General features: G+C 45.6%; 1 protein-coding gene across 3 annotated transcripts in view; it reads left to right on the top strand.

Moving 5' to 3' along the window:
- LOC149350966 (uncharacterized) overlaps positions 1 to 19,692 on the top strand; it is a 54,999-nt gene extending 35,307 nt beyond the window's left edge. For all 3 annotated transcript variants that reach the window (XM_089580141.1, XM_089580140.1, XM_089580142.1), the window contains exons 8-12: positions 5,663 to 5,779; positions 5,872 to 5,994; positions 11,498 to 11,650; positions 13,960 to 14,032; positions 19,502 to 19,692. In XM_089580141.1, coding sequence (XP_089436267.1) covers positions 5,663 to 5,779; positions 5,872 to 5,994; positions 11,498 to 11,650; positions 13,960 to 14,032; positions 19,502 to 19,572 — 537 coding nt within the window. In that variant the 3' untranslated portion in view covers positions 19,573 to 19,692. The remainder of the gene's footprint in view (positions 1 to 5,662; positions 5,780 to 5,871; positions 5,995 to 11,497; positions 11,651 to 13,959; positions 14,033 to 19,501) is intronic.
- The last annotated feature ends 642 nt before the right edge of the window (positions 19,693 to 20,334 follow it).

Here is a 20,334-nt window from a genome sequence, read left to right as displayed (position 1 = left end):
CATTCCAGCCATTTTCCTTTGCGTGAGGAAATCACTCGATCGTTTGGAAAACACGCTCCATTTTCCATGCCGCGAAAAGTATTCATAATCGCCACTTGACTCCAATGAGTTGATGCAGAGTCACGGACACGTCATTGTCAAGGAAGACCAAATCTTGGTAATTAGACACCATCCAAGACTATTGTCAAGGCAAACTCATTATTATTACTTGCACACCGTCATAGGCACACGCACAAGGGAGGGGGGTGCGCCCCCCTTAATCGCCAAATCTGCCCCATACATTTAATCTGTCGGACCTGTTCCGTCATTGTTTACAGTGCAGTGCTACGGCCAAGCAGGTTTTTTAAGGCTCATTCTCATGGAGAACCCTGCGCACGCCTATGGACACCGTTCAGAAATTTGTCAAAGCATCTTCGCTGTTGGCGCTATACAGGCACTCATCGTCTCAGCAACAAGCGCAGGAGCACACGTGTGTAGCATTCGGTGCATGGAATATGCGTGATGAGTGACCACTTTCTTCGAGCATCGAAACTGTGCAAGTTGGCCAAATAGCCCGACAAAGCCTGGGCAGCTCACCACCACATCTTTGCGACTACGGCTAATGTTAGGGGAGCTACGAGGGCAGTCGCCACGGCAGTAAATCTCTCATCCCCTCCGTTGTCAGCAAACAAGGCAGTGCACTGAACGTGAATGAGAGTGAGCGGACATGAGTGTGAGTGAGTGGTTGTGATTGCGAGTGGTCATGAATGTAAGTGGTTGTGATTGTGAGTGGACATGAGTGCGAGTGAGTGGTTGTGAGTGTGAGTGGACATGAGTGTGAGTGAGTGGTTGTGAGTGTGAGTTGTCATGAGTGCGAGTGAGGGGTTGTGAGTGGTCATGAGTGTAAGTGAGTTGTTGTGAGTGCGAGTTTGAGTGAGTGGTTGAGTGTGGGTGGACATGAGTGCGAGTGTGAGTGAGTGGTTGTGAGGTTGAGTGGACATGAGTGTGAGTGGACATGAGTGTGAGTGCGAGTGATGATGAGTGTGATTGTGAGTGAGTGGTTGTGAGTGTGAGTGGACATGAGTGTGAGTGAGTGGTTGTGAGTGCGAGAGTGAGTGGTTGCGAGTGTGAATGGATATGAGTGTGAGCGTGTGTGAGTAGTAGTGAGTGCGAGTGGTCATGAGTGTGAGTGAGCCACCTCTCATGGTGCCGAGGTATGGGCGAGTGAAATCGAAATGAGCTTCTGAAATGCGAGATGCGTGACCACTCTCTTCGAGCATCAAAACTGCGAAAATTGGCCAAATAGCCCGACAAAGCCTGGACGGCTCACCACTACATCTTTGCGACTGAGGCTATGCTAAGGGAGCCACGAGGGCAGTCGGCCACGGCAGAAAATCTCTCATCCCCTCCGTTGTCAGCAAACAAGGAAACAGTGAGTGAACGTGAATGAGAGTGAGTGGACTTGAGGGTGAGTGCGAGTGATGATGAGTGTGATTGCGAGTGAGTGGTTGTGAGTGTGAGTGGACATGAGTGCGAGTGTGAGTGAGTGGTTGTGAGTGCGAGAGTGAGTGGTTGCGAGTGTGAATGGATATGAGTGTGAGCGTGTGTGAGTAGTAGTGAGTGCGAGTGGTCATGAGTGTGAGTGAGCCACCTCTCATGGTGCCGAGGTATGGGCGAGTGAAATCGAAATGAGCTTCTGAAATGCGAGATGCGTGACCACTCTCTTCGAGCATCAAAACTGCGAAAATTGGCCAAATAGCCCGACAAAGCCTGGACGGCTCACCACTACATCTTTGCAACTGAGGCTATGCTAAGGGAGCCACGAGGGCAGTCGGCCACGGCAGAAAATCTCTCATCCCCTCCGTTGTCAGCAAACAAGGAAACAGTGAGTGAACGTGAATGAGAGTGAGTGGACATGAGGGTGAGTGCGAGTGATGATGAGTGTGATTGCGAGTGAGTGGTTGTGAGTGTGAGTGGACATGAGTGCGAGTGTGAGTGAGTGGTTGTGAGTGCGAGAGTGAGTGGTTGCGAGTGTGAATGGATATGAGTGTGAGCGTGTGTGAGTAGTAGTGAGTGCGAGTGGTCATGAGTGTGAGTGAGCCACCTCTCATGGTGCCGAGGTATGGGCGAGTGAAATCGAAATGAGCTTCTGAAATGCGAGATGCGTGACCACTCTCTTCGAGCATCAAAACTGCGAAAATTGGCCAAATAGCCCGACAAAGCCTGGACGGCTCACCACTACATCTTTGCAACTGAGGCTATGCTAAGGGAGCCACGAGGGCAGTCGGCCACGGCAGAAAATCTCTCATCCCCTCCGTTGTCAGCAAACAAGGAAACAGTGAGTGAACGTGAATGAGAGTGAGTAGACATGAGGGTGAGTGAATGGTTGCGAGCGCGAGTGAGTCGTAGTGAGAGCAAGTGGTCATGAGTTTGAGTTAGTAGTTGTGATTGTGAGTGGACATGAGTGCGAATGAGTGGTTGTGAGTAGTGGACATGAGTGTGAGTGAGTGGTTGTGAGTACGAGTGGTCATGAGTGTGAGTGAGTGGTTGTGAGGCGAGCGGTCATAAGTGTGAACGTGAGTGAGTGGTTGCGAGTGCGAGCTCTCATGAGTGGAGTGTGAGTGAGTGAGTGTGAGTGTAAGTGAGTGCGAGTGTAAGTGAGTGGGTGTGAATGTGAGTGGGCATGAGTGTGAGTGAGTGGTTGTGAGCACGAGTGGGCATGAGTGCGAGTGTGAGTGAGTGGTTGTGAGCGCGAGTGGTCATGAGTGTGAGTGAGTGGTTGTGAGTGTGAGTGGACATGAGAGTGAGTGTGAGTGAGTGGATGTGAGTGCGAGTGGCCGTGAGTGTGATTGTGATTGAGCCACCTCTCATGGTGCCGAGGTATGATTTTTACCCATGCAATTTGTTGCCTGTTATTAAAAACAGCTGCCGTGGTGGCTTAGTGGTTGTGGTGCTTGGCTGCTGACCCAAAAGACGCAGGTTTGATCCCAGCCATGCCAGTCTCATTTCGATGGAGACAGAACGCTAGACCATGTACTGTGCGGTGTTAGTGCACGCTGAAGAGCCGCAGGTGGTCGAAATTATCCGGAGCCCTCCACTACGCCATCTCTCATAGCCTGAGTTGCTTTTAGACATTAAACCCCATAAAACAAAAAAAAAACAGCAATAACTGCTCATTCATTGCAATTGATGAGCTTACCTCCGGATGCCTGTGAAAATGTCCACTGGTGGTGCCAGATTGTTACACCCCTTAATGTTGCCTGTGCCATGCTTGGGATTCAATCTGGGCAAGGGGCATTCAGCCCAAAGACTGTAGGCTGTGTTTGTATATTTTTACGCAGCCTTGGTCTCTTGTAACATAAGCACATTCTCTCACAAATTTCTTTTACCAGTTCAGCACTGTTTGTCTTCTTTTTATCAGTATGCTGAAACCATATTGGCTACCTTTACTATTTACACAGGTCATTCATACTGTTGGTGCACTTGGTGTAGCCTGCTGTTAGCATCATCTGTGTTGCTGCCCTACACAAGAGCCCTTATACTTCAGCTTAATTTTTTGAATTTCAAACCAGTTGAGCTCGGTTATATTTAGCAGGGTTTAATGTCATTATATATGGAAGTTACAGCGTTAGTATTTGTTTTTTAACATCCGATTTTTGTAATTCAAACAGACATAGAGGTGTGTGCAAATCTTCAGTCAGCACGATGCAAAAGATGCTAAAGCATGAACAATGCTAATGCCTCTGAACACTAATGCAAACCTCCTGCCCCAGTATAATTGTTAATATTTTGCCTTTACCCCTGGATTGAATAAAAAAAATAATGGTTTGTCATACATGGTGCAAGTGTGCTTTGTATGCCTTTTTGTATTTTTAACAGTTTGTACCACTGTATCCCCTTCAGGCACCAATTTAATCTGCTGAAAATCTTTTTTTGCATAAATCACGATCTGTAGACCAAGCAGAAGTCAGGTGTAAAAATTACGCAAGAATTTTCACATTTGAGCACATTTTATTCGCGTCCACATGTGGACATAGTGCCTCAAAGCTGCTACATGAACGTAAACACTGCAACATTTTCTTGGCTTTTCTAACTGATCGTTAGACATGAATAAATGTTTAGCTCTGCGAATATATCGCTTCAGAGAATTATTCTTTAGTTTAGTTCATGACTTGGATAAAAACTGTCATCCTGTGACGACAGGCAGAGGAAAATTCCGCATCTCCGGCACTGAACATGGCTCTTGGATGTGCAGCCTTCACGTCTGCACCGTTGTCTGTTTGGCACCCCTATGGTTGCTTCCATTATAGCACACTGTGTTTGTCAGCAGCAGATCAGCGTTGTGAGGCTTCTTTGTGGCCATTTGTAGGCCTTCATTGCTCGGTTGGCCTCGCTTCTTTGTGCTTCTCCATCGGCTATTTTCATGAACAACGCTTCAGCGCTGGAGTCGTCCAACTTTATTCTTGTAGAAGCATGGTTTTGAACACCTGTAAGCAATAAGCCCATTTTGTACCTCGTTTGCCTCAAAAAATGGCACATAGAGGCCAGAAAGTGCCACTTTGATATTGTGGTCATTAAGGCGCAGTGTCCTCCGTTTGGGGACGTGACACACTGAACCTCCACTGGGGCACTTTTTCTTCATCTATGACATTGAAAATTGGTGTGCAGTTTATACATTAACCTACTGACACATTCTGAATGATAAATTGCATAATTCACGATTTTTTTAAAAGAGAGCATGCAAAAATAAGCTACTTGTCCTGAAATAAAACGTTGTGGTGTCCATCTTTACTTATTATTTACAAACATGTTTTGCTGTAGCTGCAAGAGATGGCACTACAGGCTTGACAAGGAGGGTCAGAATGTTGAGGGCACGGAATTCAAAATTGGAAATTCGCCTTGTATACAAAAATATGAGCAGGCGTAGGTGGCATCCACATATGTGGACACAGCGCCTGAAGGGGGATATGGTAGTGTTGGTTTACATGTTTCTGGTTTTCTTGTGGTGATAGACTGCCCATTGAAATCTACACCAGCCCAGCTTTACATTTACTCATTTTATTCAGTAATCTGGTGTATCAGTGTTCATTGTTATGAGGCTTGAGTGTGATGCCCAAGCAGAATGCACCATCGTAATACTTGCACCTGTCATTCTTATCGGCTTGCATTGCCTTGGGTCTAGACTGCAAGCAATTAGAAGCTAGTGGAAAAGCTGAAATGCTAGTGTCCCAAACCAAATACATCACAATAACATGTTTGATACTGTCATTGGTGAAATTTCGTTGTCTGGCGTGTAAGCAGCCAGATGTATGAAGAACTCATACTGCTGTGGCACCACAGGGACAGAGACAGAGTGACAACAACACAAGTGCTCTTGTGTTGTTGTCAACAGCACTTGTGTTGTTGTCACTCTGTCTCTGTCCCTGTCCCTGTGGTGCCACAGCAGTATGAATTCGTACCAACTAGCCCAATTCTCAACCCTTTTGAACTGTATGAAGAACTTTTAAGAGGCCTTCAAGGATGTAGGAAACTTAATTTTTCTGAAGCTTTAGCTGAGGCAGCTTGATTAACCATGATTAGATCAAAACCTGCAGTGGGTTGCCCAGATATTGTGATTGTATGGTCTTTTAGTGACTGTAATTAAGCAACCTTGGTTGGAACATAAGCATGTTTTCTGTTCTAGGACAGTCAAAAGACTGTTCATCAAAGGACAGAGGCCCCATGTCGTAACCTGTCACGGAAAGGTTTGGACCAGCAAAAAAGAACACGTCGGCACAAGGAAGCTGCAACAGTTAAGCAGGTAGGAGCATAGTGCCTGCACTCTGTGGCTTATCCTTCACTGGCTTGGAGCGTTATTCATTTTTGTTTAATTTTCAATATTGTGCATATCAGGCAGTCCGCCCAAGAGCAGCAGTCCTGCGCCGTGGGAGCCTGTCACAGCAGTTTTTTGGCAGGCAAAAAAAGACATTGCAGCATAAGGAGCCTGCAATGGGAGCTGCTGCAGCAGTTAAGCAGGTAGGCCTACACTATGCACTTGCAGGCTAGGGTTTAACCTTCAGCATGTTGATAGTTTTTCTTTGGATTCCAGAAGTCGCCATTTTTTGTTTGCTTAGCATCAGGTTTATGTGCGTTCACCACTGGATTTGTTGTTGCGCTTTTCATCAAGTGCCTTGACAGCGTAGTAGGGCAGTGATTGAATGGATAACAAGAATGCTGCATTTGCTGTTGCATGGTCATCAGAGGTCTGTTTTCCATTGCACCTGAGAGTAAGGGAGGCAATTTACTCCTCCCTCTAAAGCCTCAGAGCAAGTGCACTTCGGTGATGGAGTGCTGCTTCCTGGCCCTGTGCTTATTTTGCACACAGGCGCAGTGGCACGTATATTTTTGATAGAAATTGCATCCCTCGAACTGCAAGCCTTGAGAAGTTCATAGTAGGGGTGTGCGAATATTCGAAAATATCAAATAGTGAATCTGCTATCTTCCTTTTTGATTCACTGAATGGATCAAATGGTGCATGTTCTAATTTCATCATCATCATCAGCCATACTACGCCCGCTGCAGGGCAAAGGCCTCTCCCATGTCTCCATTTAACCCTGCCCTTTGCCAGGTGTGGCCACCAAATTCTTGTAAACTTCTTAAATCCGCCCACCTAACTTTCTGCTGCCCCCTGCTACACTTGCCTTCTCTTGGAATCCACTCCGTTGCCCTTGAAGGTACACTGAAGAGGAATCTCAACTGGACTTTTTGCCGCGGGAACTCGGTCTACACGTTCCCAGCATTCTTAGAAACTTCAATTTATTGCCCTGTGCAGCCGATTTCCCTAATTAAGTCAGATTAACTTCCGGCTCCTGCCTTTTTTTTTTTTAATTCCCCGCATACGGTGGGAGGAGTCGACCCACGCATGGAGTGCCTTTCAGGCAGTCGCGTGGCGACTTTGCTTTCATTTTTATTTTGTTTCTTTTAGGTTTACGTGAATAAATGGGTCTAGTCAGAGACTACACAGCTGCAAATTAGGCCCACGGAAATAAAAATACGCGTGGACTCTGCTTTCGCCGATCACTACGTATCACTCCGCCGATGGCAGAGCGGCAAGCCGCCACGGGACTGGGTGAAAGGTTGGTCGACTCCTCTCACCGTTTGCGGGGAATTCAAAAAAAAAAAATGGCGGGAGCCCGACGTTAATTCGATTTAAATTAGGGAAATCGGCCGCACAGGGCAATAATTCGAAGTTTCCAAAAACGCTCGGAACGTGTATATCGAGTTCCAGCGGTAAAAATACAAGTTCAGATTCCTCTTCAGTTCACCTTTAAGGACCAGCGGTTATCTTGCGTTTGCATTACATGCCCTGCCCAAGCACATTTCTTCCTCTTGGTTTCGACTATGATGTCATTAACGTGAGTTTGTTTCCTTACCCACTCTGCCTTCTTCCTGTCTCTTTCGCTACACCTATCATTTTTCTTTCCATAGCTTGCTGCATTGTCCTTAACTTAAGCTGAACCTTTTTTATTAGCCTCTTTTCTGCCCCATAGGTGAGTACCGGTAAGGTACAGCTGTTGTATACTTTTCTCTTGAAGGATATTGGTAAACTGCCATTCATGATCTGAGAGAACCTGCCATATGCGCTCCACCCCACTGTTATTCTTTTAGTTATTTCCCCTCTGAAGATCCGTATCAGCGGTCACTACCTGCCCTAAGTAGACATATTCCCTCACTTATTCCAGCACCTTGCTATCAATTGCGAACTGCTGTTCCCTTCCTAGACTGTTGAACATTACTCTTGTTTTCTGCCTGGTAATTTTTAAACCCACCATTCTGCTCTGCCAGTCTAACTCGTTGATCATGCTTTGCAGTTCATGTCCTGAGTGACTTAGCAAGGCAATGTCATCAGCGAATCGCAGATTACTAAGGTATTCTTCATTACCTGTTATCCCCAACTGTTCCCAATCCGGGTGTCGGAATACTTTCTGTGAACAGGCGTTGAATAGCATTGGCAAGATCGTGTCTCTCTTCCTGACACCTTTCCTTATTCTAATTTTATTGGTGATTTTATGGAGGACTATGGTAGCTGTGCAATCATTATAGATAACTTCCAATATTTTTGCATAACTGTTCTACACCCTGATTCCGCTATGCTTGCATGACAGCTGAGGTTTCCATGGAGTCAAATGCTTTCTCGTAATCATTGAAGGCTATATATAGGGGTTGGTTATATTCTGCGCATTTCTCTATCACCTTATTGATAGTGTGAATATGGTCTATTGTCGAGCATCCTTTACGAAAGCCTGCCTGATCATTTGGTTGATTGAAGTCTAAGGTTGTCCTGACTCTATTAGCGATTACCTTAGTAAATACCTGGCAATGGACAGTAACCTGATCGGTCTGTAATTCTTCAAGTCCTTGACATCTGCTTTCTGATGTATTAAGTTATTGTGAATTAAGTTGATGAGCCGCTTGAACCGCCCATTCCTCCGATAGCACCAGGTGGCGCCATTGGTATCAGTTATGTGAAAGCTGCTTGTCTTGGGTCGCCATTCCTGCAGACGATGCAAATTTCTAATTCTGATTGAATCAGGCAAGTACATCATCCGAACTTGACATCGAAAAAGCAAGACAGTTGTATGTCATCTCTGAGCCGAATTTCAGCGTGAATAAGCGAGCGGTTTTAGACAAACATTTTACGGTGCGTTTTTAGCATTGCAGCAGTTTGTATTTGGGAGAAGTGGGTGTGGTGGTGTTAATGCCCAGGCGGAATGTTGGCGAACCCTCCAAGGTGGAGTAGATTTGTAATAAGCGAATAATTAGTCATTAGCATTCACCCAAGCGCAGCCATATGGCTACAAAAGAAGTCTGTACAGCTTCCGCAAAAGCTTTGTAGTTGAAGAAAAAATTTTCTTAGAAAAAAAGGCAAAAAAAAAAACAGAACTTCACACACTAAGGTGTTAGGTCTTGGAGGTATCGTCGCGTGACTTGGATAAAGTGGTGGAAAATGTACCCCAAGCAAAACAGTAAGCATTCTGCATTAAAGCTTCAAAGAAAAAACGTCCAAGGGATCCGAAGGCGTTAAGAGCCAGAATTGGCTTGTGACGTGTGCTTGTAAAAATTAAGTGCCAGCGTAGAAAAAACCACATCACAAACGAAACTTCGGTTCTTTGACTACAAGCCAGATGTGTAACGGACCCGTAAGCAACGCGAAAGGTTCCGAAATCTGTGAGCAAAGTCATTTTTAGTGGGCTAACGATGCCTTATGGGCATGATAAGGAAGGAGTTAAGGAAAGTGACAGAGACTGAAAGCAGAATTTAGTTTTTATAATGTGCATCTTATGCGCCCCCCTTTTGCCAACCATGCCATAAGGGAAGAGAGGAAGGTGGGAGCGAAAGAAGGAAAGGAGAAAGAGGCGCTGTACTGGAGGTCTCCGGGATAATTTCGACCACCTGGGGATCGTTAATATGCACTGACATCGAAACACGGCCGTCGTGGCCTGGTTGGAACCAAGTAACTCCAGCTTGGTAGCCAAGCACCTTAACCACTGAGCCACTGCGGCGGGTAAAAAAAATTCAAGCTTTCTTAAGTATTTTTGGCTGTTTCCACTGGGAAGCCCTGATGCCAAGCAATCACATTTTCAAAAAGGTGGCATTTTGGAAGCGAAAAGCTTCACTACGCTAGTCAACACCGCGCTTCACGTGAGCCGGCGTATGTCGTAGCACGAGTGACGTCATGCACGGCACAGGCTACTGTGCATGTGCGCCACTGCTTCTCCTCCTCGCCACCATTTGACCTTTCGCCGCAGTCATGCGCAGTGCGCATTTGAAAGGAGGGGTATATAAGGAGCGCTTGCCCATAGAACAGGTGCAGACACGCCATGGAAGGAGAACAAGAAGCAATAGACAGTGCGCCAGGAAACACTCATATCTCGGTGGACACCCGAACCGTGCCGTAAGGGAAGGAAAATTAAAAGAAAATTGGTTTTAAGGAAAGCAAACGACGCCTGTCTCTCTGATATCTTGGTGCATACCTGAACCACGCCATAAGGGCCTTAAGGAAAATGAAATGAAATGAAAATTGGTTTTAAGGAAAGGAAATGCCTGTCTCTCATATCTTGGTGTACACCTGAAAGGAGTGACGTCACACGCGACACAAATAAAAAAATAAATAAAAGAGAAGCAGTGCGCCAGGAAACTCTCATATCTCGGTGGACACCCGAACCACGCAGTAAGGGAAGGAAAATGAAAAGAAAATTGGTTTTAAGGAAAAGAAACAACGCCTGTCGCTCTCATATCTCGGTGGATGCATGGAAAACTTTATTATGCAAGCGAGTTTGGACCGTGCAAGGTCTCAGGGCCACCGCACAGCCCTCACATTACGCGCATGTGTCCAGGCCACGTAGGGCCATGGCACTGGTACCCCGGTTCACACAGCGAAGTTGCGTGTCCGGGTCCTGCGGCGCAAGGAGGGCCTCCCATTCCTCCCATGTACCGATGGCGGGCTGTCCCTGAGGGGTGGATCGGCGGGGCAGCCGAAGAGGATGTGGTCCAGGGTGGCACGCGATTCTCCGCAGAGAGTGCACTCGGAGGAAACATTGCGAAAGTAGGATAGAAGCTGAGGGGTAGGAAGAGTTCGGTCTGGAGTCACCTCCAGAGGATTTGTTGGGAGTGGGATAGGCGGGGGTGGGGAGGGGGATAGAGACGACGGGCAAGGCGTGCTTGCTGAGTCAGTTCTGAGAATGTGTGTGCCCGCTCCCTCGAGAAATCCCGGCTGGGGTCGCCATTTGCCCGGCAAATAAGTCCTCGGGCTATGTTATCTACAGCCTCAATGCCAGATGGCCAGATTGAGCCGGCACCCACACGAGCTCAATACGCCTGTCGGAATTTAGGGTCACATTCTCAACATCTGCCACACGGGCAGATACCCGAACCACGCCGTAAGGGCCTTAAGAAAAATGAAATGAAAATTGCTTTTAAGGAAAGCAAATGCTTGTCTCTCATATCTTGCGTACACCCGAAAGGAATGCACACCACAGTACATGTCTCTAAAGCAACCTTCTAAGACAGCACCGTATTCACTACATGTGTGGCTTCTCCTCCGCCTCGCTGCAGCTTTTCGCTTCGAGATATCCAGGCTTAACCTTAGCTAAGCCACAGCCAATTTTTTTTTCTTTTCGCTACAAATTAAGTTCAACCCTTTCCATTTTTTACTTTTTCCTCTGCTGCAGGTTTTACCAGTGTTTTATCACTGCAGAGCAGTTTATATTAAAGTGAGTTTGTTGGTGTTTTGTAGCAAGTAGGTGAAACACAAGGCTTGAGCTATAGGTAGATTATGGGACCAATTTCTGTCATTGTTTTGTAGGAAGAAGAGAAGGTGGGGGTCTGAAAACTGCTTCCTACCAATGCCTTTAAGAGGATGCTGAAATTCTAATTGCTCTCTCTGGCAAAGCCAGCTGCATGAGTTTGGCAGTCTTTTTCTTACCTTTCATTCTGTGCTTCACAGCCTGGTCCTAAATGCTTTTGTTTGATTTTGCAGGTCGAGCCACGAAAGTTTCGAGCGCTACCAGCTCCTGACCCCAAGCGTGTCTTCCGCCCACGAAACTTGTCAGCACCGGCAACAAAGCCTAGGCCCTTCAGACTAGCATCTGTTGAGAGACACGAGAAATGCCAAGAGGAATTTAGAAGAAAGGTACCAGGCACTTTGACTTCGTCACCAAGCTGTTTTTTCAAGTAGATTTTGGGTCTTTGAGCACAGTTGATGGGCACCATTTCTCGTCCCTGATTGAATAATATTAAATGTTGAATGATTTTAATGGTATTTTACATATTAATGCACTTGTATAGTGGGCCTGTGTATTTGAGGCAGAAATTTTTTTAATCACTAGCTTGATAATTTCAAAATTTATCGCCGCAGTGGTGGCCTATTTGTTTGAGCATCCGCCTCATATGCGGGAGGTGCGGAGTTTTATCCCCAGTGCTGCCGGGTCCCTACCGGTTTCCAGTAAGCTTCCCCCTGGCCTGGTGCTCGGCTTCTGTAAGGTGTAATGCTTGGAAAATGGGTCTATGACCCAACCAAGCAAACCAAAATACCTTTTGCCAAGTCGCTGTTTGGCTACAGCTGCCCTTGCTCCATTTAAACCAATTCATCATCAGTTTCAAAATATGTGTCTGAAATACTTCGTTCAAAATTTGGAAGCTTACCAGTAGGCAATGGACTTTCTGGTGATTATTATTATTTTCTTTAATAAGTGTTTTTTGGATGGCGAAAATTCTAAATACAGCGGTTATTGGTGAAAAAGTTCTCAACGCGGTCCACTTATTTTGACCTCAATGGTGTAACCATTATTCATTGTTAGTTGTAGTAGATACATGCATACTTACTCTGTTCAGCCACACCTGCACGCTCCTTTTTGATCACAGCTAGCAGTGTTGAAAATGCTCGTCCAACATTAGGACATGAGACAGAAAGCCTAAAATATCCACAGACTATCGGGATAATACAAGCAAGCCGCGTTCACATAGCTTCCAAAACAGTGGAGGGTTTACGACTGTATCAATCGTGCACTGGTGGTAGCTGTGGAACTCTGACTTAAGCTCCTTCAGACTGCACTAGTCCCGTTCTACAAGCCTGTATATCTGTTCACATTGCGTGAGTTTATGTGAATAGACCATCCAATGGATATTCCATTGGATATTCCATTGGATGGCCTAGAGAACCACATGCCTTTAAGCACCTTGTAAGATGCTGTTAAGGATGCCACAAGCTTCATCCTCGGGTACTCATCTACCATGTGCATCAGGCTGTTGTCCATGCTTACATACAATAGAAACTCGATCATACGAATCTCACGAGGTCACAAAAAATATTCATATCATACGAAACGAACAAAATCCGTCTGCAGAATTTACTCAGATCTGTGTTCGGCTTACGGGGTTTACTTACAGCCACGCACTGCCGCTCACTGCTCGCGGCGCGTACCACACAACTGGCGATCACGGCATCGGTGATGTAAGGGCAGCAAATACTTGGCACTCTAGGGTGAGGGACAGAAAGAAAAGACAACACGTGTGCTGACTCGCAAACTGCTATGAGAACGGCACTCTTGGGTGTGGTCGCAGCTTGCGCATTCATCTCATCCACAGTGGTGCGAGGGTTTGTTCTTAGCATCCGAATTTCTGCCCATTGCACATAATGCACTCGGGCTAGGACGTTTTACAAATTAGTATCAACCGGGATCGTATCGTCGAAATTCTACTGTACTGCAATGTGGGTGTACCCAATTCCTCTTCTGTAGCAAGGCGACAAGCTACACGCCAAGGAAAGGGTGGTGCTCGGCCAGCAGGAACATGCATACAAACCAGAATTTTGGACTGTAACTGATCTGTATTTTTATTACTGGCGAATGTTTATGTGTGTTTGTTGGTTAAAACCTTAAAAGTCCATGGGCTACTTACAAGACAGCAATAAACTGTGCAAAGGGCGGGAAAAAAGAAAGATAGGCAGCTGCTGCAGTGGCTCAATGTTTATGGTGCTCAGATGCTAACTCGAATGATCTGGGTTCAATCCCGGCCATGGCGGTCACATTTCGATGGAAGCAGAATGCTAGAGGCCTATGTGCTGTGCGATGTCAGTGCATGTTGAAGAACCCCAAATCGTCAAAATTTCCGGAGTCCTCCACTACAACATCCCTCATAGCCCGAGTCGCTTTGGGATGTTAAACCCATTTAAAAAAAAATGAAAGAAAAAGAAAGAAAGAAAGATGGACAACACCACAAAGTAAGAATGAACATACACCAGCAAGCCGAACTTCCTACACCTGTGCTAAACGCGGAGGTATTTTAATGCTGCTGCTTTCAATACAGTAGTGCTCATATTCTCTGTGGAGCCACCATGCACTACTTGTGGTTGGACAGGATGGCTGTAGCTTTGTTCGGTTCTGATACTTTCGTCTACCTAGATGTGCAGATATGACCTCTTCTCCAACACCTGTTTTGCAGACCAAGCAGTTGGAGGCTGAGCGCGTCAAGATGGCGCAATTTGTTGCTAAGCCTGTTCCTGCTTTTGTAAAAGGTAAGTGACTGAAATTAGTGGCTGTCAGTGTAAACATACTGTCCTTGTTGCAGTAAAACCTCAATAATTTGGGACCGGAAAAAATTATCTGAATTGTTCAAATTAACGAATGACGTCTAGAAAACTTTCAGAAACCATTCACATCATAGTAAATATATCTGGTGAAAACCTGAGCAGTGGTCAACTGCTTTTGAGATGAAAACTGCATAGCAATGACTATTTCTTTTGGCTCCATCAGATACTTTACTACTCGCACGCTGTTGGGAATGTCAAAACTGCTCGAAAATGGTGGGGGGGGCCCCCGCAGGCTCCTTCACAGTGCCACACGACCAGCACGTGATCAGCGCGCAGTTTCGGTGCACAAGGGGGGGTCATGCCCTGCCCGACATTATGTAGTTCCTCCCTCGCAGGATGGCATGACAGCGTGTGCTGAGCTTGAAGCAATAAATGCGCAATGCTACAATCGCAAAGCCAGCAGTAAGAGGCAAAGGGAGATAAAAGGCAATAACGGAGTCTTCGAATGTGGCCCTGCTCACAGCAGCTAACCGAACATCAAACTGTTCGGCAGTTTGATTCCAACACGTGCCGGGGGTTACAACTGGTCATTTGGGAAAGCATCCGCCAGCATGAGCGAGCCAGGTGAACGGCACGCAGTTAGAATTTTTTTTTTTCCCCGTATGAGTTTACAAATTAATTTTACTTTTTTACACATGGAGGTCATGTATTCAGCTGGGTATGGGCATCGGCACAGGGCGCGTACTATCCACGGCTCGGGCGAAACCTTGGGCAAAACTATGTTAGGCCTTGCATACAGGTCAGCACCGTATATACGTCGACTCCCAATTTCAAATGGCCATTTTTGTAATAAAAGGCCGACTTATACGTAACAATATATGATATATTGCGCGTTATGACCTTTGAACTTTGCCCAGAAATGCCAGTCATGTTTGCCCCTTGCGCTAGAGCGCTTTGGCTTGGCCTTGGCAGTGATGTGTTCATTAGAGCAGCGTGGCCAGTGTAGTGGCATCCTCTTGCCACTCGCATCGTTCTCAACCTCACCGGTCTTCCTAAGCCTGCCTTGCACGCACTTGCATGTATGTTGGTGGTCATGTGCAGTAGGAAGCGTAAAATATGATTAAGAGATTTTTTTTTCTTTTTTGTAAACCCGGGTAATAAATTAGGGGTGTGCAAATTATGCCATTAATTACGGTATATATCTGTGCCAGACACTCACTTTTCTGCGCCAGAAGGCAGTTTTGGCTGCAGCAAAAGCTGCTCAAAAGTGACCTCAGCCAATGACATCACTGAAGCGAACTGCTGAGCGCCAAGCTATGTCCGCTCGGATGGAAAGAGGCAGGCTTTGCCTCACTATGCAGGCGACTGATGGTGGTGGCGGTGCGGCAAGCATTTGCTCCACGATTCACCCTTTATTTATGCATTTGCCAACAGCGTCACAGAAGATGTAGAACAGGTGGTAGCCTGGCGGTCGGCATCCATTTGTGTGTCTCGCAGCTGCCGATAGTGCCCCAGAACTAGTGACAAAGTTGGTTGTAGCTTTCCAGCAGCCATCCTCAGCTCGTGTCGACTTTCACTTAGCAGAGGTGGTGAAGACTGCAACAGCTTTCGCCCTGGCATCCGATTTTTCCGCAACATCGCTCTAATGCAAAGAAGACATTGTAGCTAGCGTTTGACCTGCTGCCATCACATGTTGTGGTGCTGTTTGGGGAAGCCGACCTAACTAGCATAAGCCGCTTGTTTTTTGCGGCCTTTGCTATCACCATGAGCATCTTCGAAACAGTGTTAAAACTACAAAAAAGGTCTCTCCCAGTTGCCGTTCTTTAGCTGAATAAATTTTGCTTCTCAAACATGGTGCTTGGGCGAAATTTTTTATTAGGAATTTCGGCTACATCGGACCAAAGACCATACAAAGACCATACAGTTTCTTTAAAAGGGCAGCAGGCTCAGAATTAAAGGTGTTTGAAATCTTCACGAATCTTTGGGCATTATGTGGAAATTTGCGCTGACAATGTGTTCACTAACTTCCTTCGAATGTCACAAGCAGTTTATGCCAGCCCACGACTGCCAAGGGCCACTGTGAGAGGAGTGACAGAGAAAGCAAACATCCGAAGAATATTCAAAAAGGCAACCACATCCATACGTTGTACGCATCACTAAAATTGTGCAGCATTGTGGAATCCCGAAGAGGCTCTCACCGGCCTCCGCGGAGTTCTGCATAGCCTTCAAGGTGGCGGTGCTGTCACTGCTTCCGCTTCCCCCACAAGCAGTTTTATACACATTACAAAAAAAGAAGCAACTGATTATGGTTACATCATGTCAAATGTAACTAATTACAGTGACCAATTACAGCCCCAGTAAAGTAACTGAACAACTGCAGAAACGTAATGGATTGCTGTTATGTTAGTTTCCTTCCAGCTTTTACTGCCAGAACACAAATTTACTCTCACTACTATGGACTACTGCTTCTTTCTTGATATTTTGTTCCATGTTACTTTTCAGGGGGAGTTGTTTTTCGAAGTTGTAGTCACTATTTTTCCACAAAGAATTGTGAAGAGATCAGCAGCTACACTGACCACTCTCTCATTGCATGCACTGGAGGGAAGGGCGGTATTATTATATATGAACACCATGCATATCAGCTTGTAGCTGCGCACAGAAGCCAGCTGCTGGGGCTCAAGTGCCCGGTAGTTTGTGCCACAACAGAGTGCGACCTGCTCGTGAGAAGCTGTGCTACCGTGCTGGGTTTATTTCTTTTTACTAGTTCTTTAGTTCAGTTAACTGCCATTACCACCACCGACACTTACAGGGTGTGCCAATGCCTTTCGTTATACTGCCTTTTATTGTATTTCTGTGCATGTGTTTACATGGGTTTGGTTGATTGTGGTAGGTTGAGGGCATGTGTTTTGCATGTTTTAATGCTGTAGGGGGTGGCTAACGTGTTCTGAACTCGTGAAGAAGCTTGCTATAGTCATGTCGAACGTGATTTTTTTCGTGCAGAGTTCCGATCTACCAGCTGAATGCTGGTAGGGTGATTGAAACTTTTTTTTTCACGAGTTTCGTTGGGAACGTCATGCCCAACCGGTGGCTTATTATGCTATCTTGTGAAGCAGACAGAGAGACGATAACTGAAATATCAATGTGGCACGGTGCTCATATTAGGATCACTCACGTGAGGTGGCAGAATATGAAGATGCAGAGTACTTTCTAAGCTGTACACCCAGGAAAACCAAGCACCAATCCGGGCCATGGCTTGTACCCACTGATTTTCTAATGGCTACAAGGTTTCCCCTAGCGTGGTGCTCAACTCTTCTGGGGTGAAGTGCTTGGGAAAAGTGTCCTAGGCCAACCCAAACAAATGGAAAAAAATTAATAATGTTACCTCTTTCCACAGAACGGGGACACGATTGTGAGTACCGCATGGCTAATTAGTTTTAAAAAGTGTTCTGGAATTACTACCATTGACGTTTGTTCTGCATATCTACTATAGCTGCTAATGACAAGAAAAGTGGATGCACTGCGAAAGCAGGTTACAATTTTTGTTATTTGCAACTTGATATCACAGGGCATGTTCACTCAAGTCGACATATGCTTGTTTGGTGGACGGCCCTTTTCGAGCTCTTGATTTCTTGGTAGCATTTTTAGGTGCTTCTACAAAAGAACCTTAAAGTCACTGAGTGTTGAACTACAATTTAGTTAGTTGCTCATACTGAGAAAAAAATTCAACAAAGGCAAGGAAGAAAAGGCACATATGGCTGCAGTTATTATTATTTTTTCTTTTAAAACGATAGAATCCCACGTGGTTAACATGCTTTTCCTTCTGATACAACAAAAACACTGTAGCTCTAGTACTGGTTCCAACATAATCTTTACTTCACGCACCATCTTGAGCTATATCCCTGCCGCCGTGCTCTGTGTGTGAGCCGCCAAATTTGGAGTAGTGGTAGGAGGTAAGTTTCAACACCATCTGACAGAACGGGGGGTCCCTACAGAGTAGTCAGGTGATATTTCGCGATACGATAACTGCCACAGGAGATGCCAGTGACTCGGTTGTGGTCTGGACGTTATCGGGTGTAGTGCTTCTCAGCAGCCGGTCCATTGTCTTGCCGGCTGCACCACATTTTTCCATCAAATGGATGTTTTTGGAAAAAAAGTAACTGATTACCAGTAATCAGTTACAAAAAGTAATTGAATTACTCAGAACGGTACCATATGAAAAAGTAATCGATCAGTTACGAAATTACAGCAATCAATTACTTGAAACACATTACATACAACCATGCCCACGAGGGAGCTAGCTTGCCCTTTGCCCAGCCGGTGCTGTCCGGACACATGATGGTGATGATAGTTGGCCGTGTCGAGACTGAGAGGGAAACAGGTTTTCCTCTGAGTTGACACCGGAGTAAGTAGGGTCTGGATTCGCTATGCCTTTTGTATGTAAGAGTAGTTTGTGCTGGCCAGTCACGGTAGTTAACTAGGCAAGTGCTAATAGTTAATCTTTAGTTCGAAGCAAACACAAAGTGAATATCTCAAGCGGTGGCCTAGTCGTTTGAGCATCCGCCTTGCTTGAGGGAGGTGCGGGGTTCGATCCCCAGTGTCGCTGGGTACCCACCGGTGGTGCAGTGGGTACAAGTTTTCCCCTGCCTGGTGCTTGGCTTTTTTAGGGTGAAATGTCTGGGAAATGAGTCTTTGGCCCCACCTTGAGTACAAGCGAATAGGGTGTGACTGCAAATGTACTAGTAGAAGAAGCAATTCATTAGAGTACAAAAGCATGCACCAAAAGATGCGGTTTGCAGAATTCGCTAAGGTAAATAAAATAATAAAATAAAGCAACATAGATGCTTTTAAATTTGCACTCTGTAATGTTAAATTGGTGACAAGCCAGAGTACACTATACATTAGTCTTAGCTAGTCGTAAGTCTTATACGTTAATCTTGCTATGCAGTTCTTCATGTGTGGCTCTTATCTAATACACTATAAAAGTTTCTGACAGATCCTTAATTGGTCATGATCAAATTATTACCTGGGTGTACAACTTGACGCTAGCAGCCTGTAGTTGGCAGCAGTGTCCGAATAACTTTTCAGTGCAAAAGCATTACTAGTCCCATTATCAGAAAAGCCGGCGGCATGTGTGTACTCGCAGATGGTAAAAAAAATCCCAGTGATGGCAAGAAAAAAGAGTGAAGTCATCAAACGGCCATATGACACACATGTCGTTCATCTATATATACTCGCCACTGGCTGACCTCCATGTGGCGACATTCATGCCAAAATTGTGACGCAACCGTTCGTCATACACCATTCTAAGTGGTGTCATATGTGCGTGCATGCATGTGAGTGATGAGTGTGTGTGTGAGTGGGTGTCAATGCACCCAGGGACAATAATGCTTTCGCATTCGCTCACGTAAGCAGTCTAAGTGTCTCTGCTGAATTTTTTTTTTCTCTTTCCTCAAGCACGCAGGAACAGTGTTAGTGAAGCAAAGCCAGGCATCTCGGGCCATGTTAGCCGGCCACGTCGCCGATGAAGAAAAAGTACTGTATGCTTTGTAAGCTTTTACACAATGACTTGCATGGGACTGACTTGCAGGAGACTTTAAAATAAAATGGATGCCAACATTAAAGAGCAATTCATACATTTGTCAGAATTTCTGTATAGGCTTGGTTAATGCGTGTGGTTTTTACTCGTCCCAATGTGGAATGACCACTTTGGATGCTCACTCTAAACATGCTACAGTAGAATCTCGGTGATACGAACCTCATGGGGTCACGAAAATATTTGGATCATTTAAAGCGGACAAAATTCATATGCGGAAGCATGGGAAATGCATTCACACAGATCTGTTTACGGTTGAAAGGATTTATTTACAGTTGCACGCGCCTCTCACTGCTCCCTGTGCATACAGCGACACTATCAACCACGGAGTCGGCGATGTGTGGGCAGCGCTTACTGCTTGAGGGTACAGTCATGGCTTGCGCATTTGTGTCATCATCTGTAGTGGCAGAGATGAGTGTTCTGAACATCCAAAATTCTGCACAGCGTACACAATGCAGTCTAGCCGGGGAATTTTATGAATTCCTATCATGCAGGTTCGTATCATAGAGATTCCACTGCAGTTCAAATTTTTTTTGCTTTTTGTGTTTGTGCTACTAGTTTTTTAGCCTACATTTTCTGTGTAATAAGTTGCTTGATATCATCAAAAGATCTCACTGCAAATGCTTGTGCAGTTAATCCTCTCAAATGGCTCACTGTACTGCTTGTGTAGCTCAAGTTGCTTTGTTTCTGAATT

This window comes from Amblyomma mixtum, chromosome 3 (genome assembly GCF_055824585.1).
Source record: "Amblyomma mixtum isolate Tamu chromosome 3, ASM5582458v1, whole genome shotgun sequence".
Taxonomy (NCBI): Eukaryota; Metazoa; Arthropoda; class Arachnida; order Ixodida; family Ixodidae; genus Amblyomma; species Amblyomma mixtum.
The sequence above is the reverse complement of the archived record's forward strand: the minus strand, read 5'-3'. Positions and strand labels throughout refer to the sequence as shown.